This window comes from Quercus suber, unplaced genomic scaffold (assembly GCF_002906115.3).
Source record: "Quercus suber isolate HL8 unplaced genomic scaffold, Cork oak 2.0 scaffold_79, whole genome shotgun sequence".
NCBI lineage: Eukaryota > Viridiplantae > Streptophyta > Magnoliopsida > Fagales > Fagaceae > Quercus > Quercus suber.
The window spans coordinates 462,305-471,589 of NW_027069544.1; the positions used below are offsets into that span (position 1 = coordinate 462,305).

General features: G+C 33.1%; 1 protein-coding gene across 1 annotated transcript; it reads left to right on the top strand.

Annotated features, from left to right (window-relative positions):
• Positions 1–508: 508 nt before the first annotated feature.
• On the top strand, positions 509–8,472 carry LOC111993064 (uncharacterized). The gene is made up of 10 exons (XM_065773700.1): positions 509–876; positions 2,401–2,795; positions 3,641–3,724; positions 3,959–4,402; positions 4,695–4,830; positions 4,963–5,125; positions 5,291–5,419; positions 6,818–7,012; positions 7,575–7,697; positions 7,977–8,472. The coding sequence occupies exons 2-10, from the start codon at positions 2,513–2,515 to the stop codon at positions 8,088–8,090; spliced, it is 1,671 nt and encodes a 556-aa protein (XP_065629772.1). The 5' UTR covers positions 509–876; positions 2,401–2,512; the 3' UTR covers positions 8,091–8,472.
• Positions 8,473–9,285: the final 813 nt, after the last annotated feature.

Here is a 9,285-nt window from a genome sequence, read left to right on the forward strand (position 1 = left end):
TAATTTTTAACTATAATAACCCTAGTAATATATATAAAAAAAAAAAAAAAGGGTTAACAAGTGATATGTTTTTAGAAATTTTTTATAGGATAACAAAACTAATTTGTTTAAATGGTTTTTTCTATTTCTCATAAAAATAGTGCTAGAAATTTTTTAAAATAATTTATTAGCAAATGTTTAAAAGTATCTCTTAACTAGACTCTATAATTAAAGTGATCTCGATTATGGATATATATATATGTGAGAAATTGATGTTAATTATATCAATCATTTATTTTTTTTAATAAAATTAATTTTAGTGATACAAAAGAGTTTTTTTTTTTTTTTTGCTGAATAATACAAAAGAGTTGAAGCGGCATATTGTAATCACTTAATTAACACAAGTGGTGGTGAAAATATATGGATCATCCAAGTTACTGAAAAAGTCTGTAAATACGGATTATGTGAATTACGTAACGTAGACGTGCAACTTAAGACCAACAACATCAACAACACCAACCGCTCTTTGTTGTTTGTGTTTGTCTCTCTCTCTCTCTCTCTCTCTATCTCAGTTTGCGCCAGCAAAATCTTTGAAAAGGAAAGCTAAACTCACATACATTACTTGTGTTAAAACACAACATCTATAACATATATTGTGATATAAATAGAAAAAACCATCGTGATCCTCATTTATTATCTTCTCCTTCTTTGTTTAGATTCTCATTTATAAAGAGAAGCAAGCAAAGGAGGAGGGCCGAGGGGGAGCTTCTTTTCTCACTTGCTTCTTATTGGATACCACATTGTCGGACCCACCCATCTAAATCTATTTCTCTTTCTGTATTGGGTTGCAGAGAGAGAGATATCGCTGTACCATCTTCTTGAAGATCTGCCACCAAGGTATGGCCTTTCTTGATTATTTATTGAGTTAACTTTTCTGGGCTTTGCTCCAAACATTGTTGTGTGTTAGTTTCATATATAATGGCATCTATATTTCTGGGTTTTGCTCCAAATTTTCATATCTGTAAGTTTCATTTATGAAGTTTCATTTTTCTTTTTTTGTTTTTTTGGGGTCTATTTGTTGTGTTATTTCTTTCATATTCTTATATTCTGCAAGGCCATTTGTTTGTCAAGAAGTTCTTTATCACATTGTCAAAATTGTTTCTTGCATGTTTTTGACGAGGACAAACTTCTGGTCTTTCTTTTAAGTTTATTTATGTTTGAATGGTTAATTGTCATTATTCTCAAATTTATTCGGTTTGTTTAGTATAATGATTGTGGTCCCTTTGCCGTGAATTTTCTTCAGCTTCTCTCCCTTTATTTATTTCTCCTTTGAAAGTGAAAACAAAAGCTTCTTAAACTGATAGAGGACCTCTCACTCCTACGGGATGGAAAATTTAGAGAGAAATGTTGAAATTTGAATGCTTCAGGATGTGAAATTCTGCACTTTTTGGAAGATTATTGTCATTTATTTTGGTTAAAATCACAGCAGAGCTGTTGAAATTTGTGTGCTATTGCTTAGTAGTTAGCAGGGATATTCCCTTGAGAATTTTGGGTTGCTTTGTTTTCTGAACTTAAGCTGTGATCTATTGTTTAGTCTTTGAATCTTAAGTGCGCAACACTTGAATTAAAATTACATAGTAGGATCCTATTTTTGAGTTAATTCATAGCGTCACTCTCCCTGTAGTGACTTTTTTTTTTTTTTTTTTGGGTCTCAATTCTTCTCTGAATCCTCAGAATTTTTGGACAGTGTGCTGTTCTACATGATCATTTTTATCTGAGAATTTCAATAACTAAAATTACAATGATTAACAAAATCATGCTATCAATAGAACCTCATATATCTGTAATGTAGGTTGTTAATTAGAAAAGACTTTGGAAAATCTTTTCTTTCCTATATTACTGAGGTTTCACAAGGTCAAGAATTTTAGTGTAGTTCAGTAGTAGCTGTCTTTTCTAGAAAGCTTGTCTTTATATCTGTTAGAGCAACGTGTAAGAGCGATGAGTATTAGCATAGTAGTAGTGTTTATGAAAGCTTTTACTCGTCTTTCTCCAGGGTGAAATTAATGTCATGCATGTTTCTCTTTGTTGCAAGTGAATAAGGATTAATGGTTTTTGGCTTTCAACTAGAAGAGATCTACTTTATCAGAATTGTCTGGGATTCTTCTTTTAGATGATTCCTCTATAAAGTACCAATTAGATAAAATGCTATGTACACCAAATTTTAATCTATTGGTTAATGTCATGTTCTTTGGGGCATTTAATGATCTTTGAAACTTGGTTTGAACTGGAATTATAGAGGGGTACTTTTAATCATGTGGTTTTCATGATTGATGAAAACTGTGTTCATAATATGCAATTTTTATTAATGAAAACTGTCTCATTTTAACATTGTTTAATCCTTTCTGAAATGCTATGTTGCAGATACATTTTTGTGGTGGCACATTGGCTTCTTGCAAGTCCTTTCTGCTAGGTAGCTGATTCTTTTGACAAGAATAATTTTGGTGATCAGAAGTTCAACAGTAAACAGGTTATAATGGGTGCTTGTGTATCCACGCCATCTAAAAATATTAAATCACGAAAGAAACACCATCACCGTTTCAGGAAACGGCATGGAAAATTTTCTAAGAAATTCCCTGATGGCACCAAGAAAAGGAAGAGTGACGCAGGAAATCGGTTAACAGATTATGCTGTAAGTGAGTTTGTTCACATGGACTTTGAGAAGGGTGCAACGACTACTTGCAGAAGATCAGAGGTTTCCAATTCAACATTCCATCTCACTCAGCTGCAATGGCACCACAGTCAATATGACACAAATGGTATGTCTTTCCACACTTTTTCCAGAGGATGTACAGAGGAATCCCTATTTCCATGGATCTTAATCTCTGACTGCACAGTTGGATGCTCATAAGTAAGGCGTTATGGAATATAGATTTATTGATGTGTGTGTATGAGTACAATTAAAGCTCCATAATTAGATTAGCATTTTGTTTTAGCGTGTATTAAGTATTGAAAGTAAGGAGCAATAGCCCATATATTGTTCTATTAACATATGGAAGTATCATACTTCATCTTACTATTTTGTTGTTCTTTTCTTATACTTTTTTATTGTCCCAATCTATCTGTAAGTTTTTCATGTATGTACCTTGTCTAAATCAAAATCTGACTGCTTAGAATCGGTGGTTGCCAATAAAACATTCTTGTGAAATATATTGCACAATCTAAAATTTGAAATCATTTTCTTAATTGTCGTCGTTATGATTTTATTGTGGATTCTGAGTTTGTGGCATTTGATTTTTCATATGTTATTCATTGAGTGTCTTTAATTGTACATGTGCTTAACAAAGTAGGCTATGTTTATAATACATTTAAGAATTTATTCTTAAAAGAATGAACTTTTTTTGATTTCTTTGAGTGTTATAATGTTTCTTCATGTATCGTAGCCAGATGATGTATGAAATAGATCCAAAGACTAATTATTGTCACTGTATTTCTAAATATCAGTTCCTTTATCTATTTTCCTTGTGACTTTTTCCTGTTGATTTCAATGTTTTACAATTTTTTTTTAGTCCTGTCAAGTTGAAGATATTCTGATTTTATTTTATTCCATTATATAAAACAATTAGCTTAAGGACTTAACATGACCTTATACTTGCATTTGCAGTAATTTGCCAAGAGGATGCTTGGTTTGACTCAGTCAGTATTCTGGATTCTGATTCGGATGATGACTTCATCAGTGTACATGAAGGTAAGGAACATCAGCCTGCGTTTACAGAATGAAATATACCTTCTATACAAAATAAAACCAATGTCCTGCTGAAATGACAATTTTGGACTTGACCACCCTGACCATTTTGTATTACTGACTAAGCTTTTCACTGCCTAGTTATATAGCTGCTAATTCTTATGGAATTTATATAGTATATGATTTTTTGTAAGTTGACTACATAATTTTGCTTTCTTCTATTTTTCAAATCTTCAGATGGTTTTCAATCAGTAGGCAGTGCAATTGGGAATATTTCAAGTGGCCAAGTGCTTCAGTATGAAAGATCAGCATGCCTTATGGATAGCATGTGCAAGTATGAAGAATACCATGAAAGATACCTGAAAATTGATGGAGGTAAATCAGAGAAATTTAGTACCCAGGGTTATGAGCTTTCTCGCTTAGGAAAGGCTGATGAAGTTTGCAGCAAGGGGGAGAAAATGATAGATCAGTCTTATGGAAGCTTTAAAGGTCTAAAAGAGGATAGACGTGATTCTAAAGAGAAAATTCAAGGCTTGCCTAAGCTGTTTTCTTCTTACAGTTTCAATGACAAGGTTCTAAACCCACCAAGTATGGGTCCCCAGGCTCAGAGAAAGCAATCAGCAGTTTTCAGGCTTTCTTTCAAGAGGAAATCCTGTGATGGAGAAGAAGCCACCAAACATTGTAGGTGTTGAAATCATTTAATTTTTATTAAGTATATGGAAAATAAAGCATTAAGTAAATTGTGTATAATCTACTATTTCCAAGGCACATCACTGTTTGCATTTCAGTTTAAATAATGGTCACTTAAGCATATTTTGTGACAGGTTATAGTTTTGGTTAATGGCTTAATTTGCTTAAAATATAAAATATTTTAGTTCGTAGTTTTGCATTTTTCTTTTAATTATAAAATAATATTTTAATTCTATTATTGCATCACACAAGAATAACAAACATAAGGACGATGTATATGCAGGTCAATCAAAAAGATACTTGTACTGTCCAAGAGCTGGACATATAATTCCACGTAGTATGGGAGAGAAGTTGACCCCGGGATGTTGGTCTGAGATTCCACCCTCAACTTTTAAACTCCGCGGTGAAAGTTATTTCAAGTATGCTGTTGGCCTTCTTTAAAAACCCTTATCTGCATGTGTAGACACTTGCAACATGCCAACAAGTAGTTTTTCTTTTATGTTTGAGTTTTCATCAATAGGAATATAACCTTTTGATGATCTACCATACAGAGATAAGCGGAAGTCACCCGCTCCAAATAACAGTCCATACACTCCAATAGGTGTTGATTTATTTGTCTGCCCGAAGAAGATAGATCACATTGCCCAACACATTGAGCTTCCTAATGTGAAAGCGAATGACAAAGTGCCTTCACTCCTTATTGTAAATATCCAGGTACCTTTTTGATATATTTACTTTGAATTTTGTAAATTTTGCATTAATGGAGGGTTGTAAGGCCGGAATACCAATCTCAAACTCCTTCAATTTTAATGGTAAATAGTGGCTTCTGAACAGTCTTTCATGCTGTATCTTATTATTTTGTCGTGCACCTTACAACAGCTGCCTACTTATCCTGCTGCAATGTTCCTTGGTGATAGTGATGGGGAAGGGATAAGTCTTGTACTATACTTCAAAGTTTATGAGAATCTAGACAAGGAAATCTCTCCCCAATTTCAAGAAAGCATCAAGGTAACTTCATTTTCAGTTGTGATTTTCCATATGACTTAAAACTTTCTTATGATTAATATTATTTTATTGGGCTCATAATGCATTTTTGAAAATTGTTGCAAGGGTCTGAAGAAGCTAATCGTTGAGGTTTCTATTTTTTCTTTTGGTTGCTTATATTAAAGACGGCTATGAAGTTTAAGCTAATTTTTGTAGCTCCTGTTATCCACATTTCTTTTGGAAGGTTCTACTTTTGTTCTTTCTCTTATGCTTTGCACATTGCTTACACACTTGATTAGACTTTTTCTTTTATTAAGTTAGGCCATTTTCTTCCATAAATATGCATTCGTGATCATGAATGAGACATCATAGCTAAACATCTTCCTATGCTTTCAATCAATATATTTGTTGCCTTTTATTGTAGCTATGCTGTACCAGTAGCTTTGTATGAGGATGTTGCAATTAGGAATTAGAAAAAAATTACAATTGAAAGTTCAGATGCATCCAACTAATGGTACATGTTGCGAATATAAGTGGTGATTTATGACATTTATTTGGCTTTCCACTCTTATAGACAGTTCTTTAAATATTTCCATTTTGTTACTGCAATTCCGAAGATGATAAGCTGATGTTAGAGATCTTCAAACTCACTGGCTGGGTTAAACAGATTAAATTCAAAAGCAGTTCTTAATCTTGGTAGGGAAGACTGGTTTGGAGTATGATTAGACTGGCTAGAATTAATGATGGAGATACATTGACCATTCAACAATTACAAGTCAGGAAGGCCCTCAAGGCACTGTGAGAATAAGATATCAACGTTTTTATGAAATTTAGTAGTTTAAAGAGAGTAGGAATTATTTACTTGATATTTTTTATTATTATTATATAAAATGTATATTTTACATATATCATGTGTTTGTTCCCCCAAAAAACTTATTACTGTTTGAATGGAGCCTATTATAAGTACTGTGGCATTATATATATGTACATTGCATATATAGTTAATTGGTGCAGCTCCTCTCTCTCTCTTTTCTCTACGTGGGGTAGGCTTTCATGGCAAAGGAAATATCTTCTTCTTCTACTTCTTTTATCTGTGGAGGGTTGGGGGGGTTGTTGTTTCAGGGGTAACTTACGTTATTCTCCCTCATTCTGGACTAGTTTGAAGCTTGCCATTTTGTACATATTTGAAATCATCAAACGGTTGTGTGTTACCACTCCATTTAAATGAAAAGCAACTGAGTTATTGCAAAGTAATGTGTCAATGACCTCTACTGCCAAAAACATTTTAATTGAAAACTCAATGGCATTATGCTTTGATAATTTTTAATGTTAGATGGGGTTCTAGTTATTGAATATAATATTTCACCCAAATGGTTTTCTTGGTAGCACAGCTCAGTTCAACATTTTCTGTTTATCTTACAGAAATTGGTTGAGGATGATATGGAGAAGATTAAAGGATTTGCAAAAGATTCCACTGTTCCTTTTAGAGAAAGGCTAAAGATCATGGCTGGGGTCGTTAATCCTGAGGATCTTCACTTGAGTTCTACTGAAAGGAAGCTTGTTCAGGCTTATAATGAAAAGCCAGTACTTTCACGGCCTCAGCACAATTTTTATAAAGTAATGTATAAATTTCATGTTTTCTTATTTCAATATTCATGGTGTTAAGCTAAAGTTAGATTATAAGTAGGTCAATAAGCAATTATCATGATAGGTAGATTTTCATTTCACACATATTCTGAACAGCACAAATATTTTACATTGCTAATGATCTTATCATTCCACAGTAGTTAATATGGGACATAAACTGATAAACACCCGGCGGCACACCAAAAATTGAAGAGGATGTGAATAGGATATCATTTTAGTCTTGTTGACCATCTCTTAAAATATATATATATATATATATTGTTCCTTACATATGCAGTTATATGTTCCTTCTGCTAAAGCTAGTGGCCAGCGGGTGTTTGCATGCGAAGATCTAAAAGACAATAGAATTCTCAAAATATTTTACTCAACCTTATTGTTTCGTTAATCTTTATGTTGCTTCCTCCACAGTCAATTATATACCACACTTGAATTAAAGATGGTTTATGGTGCTAGAATTCTTGTTGCTCAACCTTTTATGTTGCCTGTAGGGTAGGATCTGATTCTGACTTTGCCTATTCTGGCTCTGATGCAGGGTCCTAACTATTTTGAAATTGATCTGGACATTCATCGCTTCAGCTACATATCAAGGAAGGGACTTGAATCATTCCGAGAACGTCTGAAAAATGGAATACTTGATCTGGGTTTAACAATCCAGGTAACTCAATAATCTTGTTATGTAGACAAGCATTCTGGGTTATAATTTTTTGGTGTCCATTGACCTCTAAAAGAATTTGATTCAAATATGACAACAAAGTTTATGTCAAAACTCTTCTAACTTTGTAGCAGGTGTTTTAAGGAGTTAGGAACTCGGCAGATTCATATTTTTATGCATTTGTTTTTGTTCAATTGACATGATAATACTTGACTTCCTGGCATACTTACTTAAGCTTTGAACTTATTCTAACATTAACGCTCTTCACATTACTTTTAATAGGCACAAAAACAGGAAGAACTGCCAGAGCAAGTACTGTGCTGTTTGAGAATGAACAGGATTGATTTTGTTGATAATGGTCAAATACCAACACTCGTGACCCTGGATGAAGATTGATACAGATGATTAGATGCAGGGTAGCATATAAAAGATACGGACACTCGACAGCATTATGTACACATTGAACTCTCTGCAGTTCTGCCATATGTAGAAGTAGAGAAAAATCCAAAATAATATATATATATATATATGTAGTGTTCTTTTGTTTTGAATATATAATCATGTCCACATCTATATGCTTGTGCTACTATACGTATGTTATATATGGACCTGGGCCATAATTTGTTTTGGTACAAAGCGGTCAACAGTAACACAAAAGATGAACTAGTAATATTAACTTTTAAGTTCATGTAGTAATAGCCCTATGCATCAACTTTTGATTACTAAAGACCAGCTATCATTCGAAAAAAAAGAAATACGATTAATATCTATTGCTAGAGTTTCTTTGTTTCCTTTAATGTTTCAAATACATAAAAGATGAGCTGCTTATAAGAAGCATATCATAAATAATATGCCATACGAGGAGAAAAATTCTAAATTGAAAACATGCTTACCCAAAACAAGTATGATTGAAGGAGATGAAAAATACAAAATAAATCTTTAAACATTTTGCTCCTGTAGCATAAGAATACACTCCAACATAGAAAAGACAGAAAAAGAATTACACAAACATGGACCTAATTACGTATGCATATGCCCCCCACCAGAAGACATTAAAATCAAAGCAAGTGACATGCAATATCCAGAGGAAGGAACCAAATGCCACATCGCTCAAATTGTATAAATGAGAAACTTGAAATGATTCTTGAACGAAGTTCCCATATCAGTTGAAGAAACACAATTTGAAACTAAGATTATAGTGATAAAATTTTTAGAGAAGCCAGAGCACCAAGTCTCTAGAAACAAGTGAAGTAAGACATTAAAATGGTAAAATTTTCAAACAAAATAACAAATAGAAGCCAACAATAGAATCATCCTCAAAAGCCAACAAAAGTTTTACCGTCAAAGAGAAGCATGCGCATGGCATATGCCATGCGCTTGGGAAGCTAAATTAAATTTTCCAACCAAATCCCTCAAACTAAAAACAAATAAAGAAATAAAGATTGAAATCATAACCAAAAAATTTCCTTCTACCACCCTCAACAACCCTCAGAGCAAATTCAGTCCCCACAAAGACAACTAAACTCACTTCAGCATCAACAAAGTTTAGAACTTTTAATAACATGTTAGTGCATGTAGCGATCACTATATA

Excerpts from the sequence above, each read along its gene's own strand:
- LOC111993064 (XM_065773700.1), top strand. The coding sequence starts at position 2,513 with ATGGGTGCTTGTGTATCCACGCCATCTAAAAATATTAAATCACGAAAG. Across the intron at positions 3,725-3,958 it reads CTTCATCAGTGTACATGAAG|ATGGTTTTCAATCAGTAGGC; the intron begins GTAAGGAACATC and ends TCAAATCTTCAG. Across the intron at positions 4,403-4,694 it reads AGAAGAAGCCACCAAACATT|GTCAATCAAAAAGATACTTG; the intron begins GTAGGTGTTGAA and ends ATGTATATGCAG.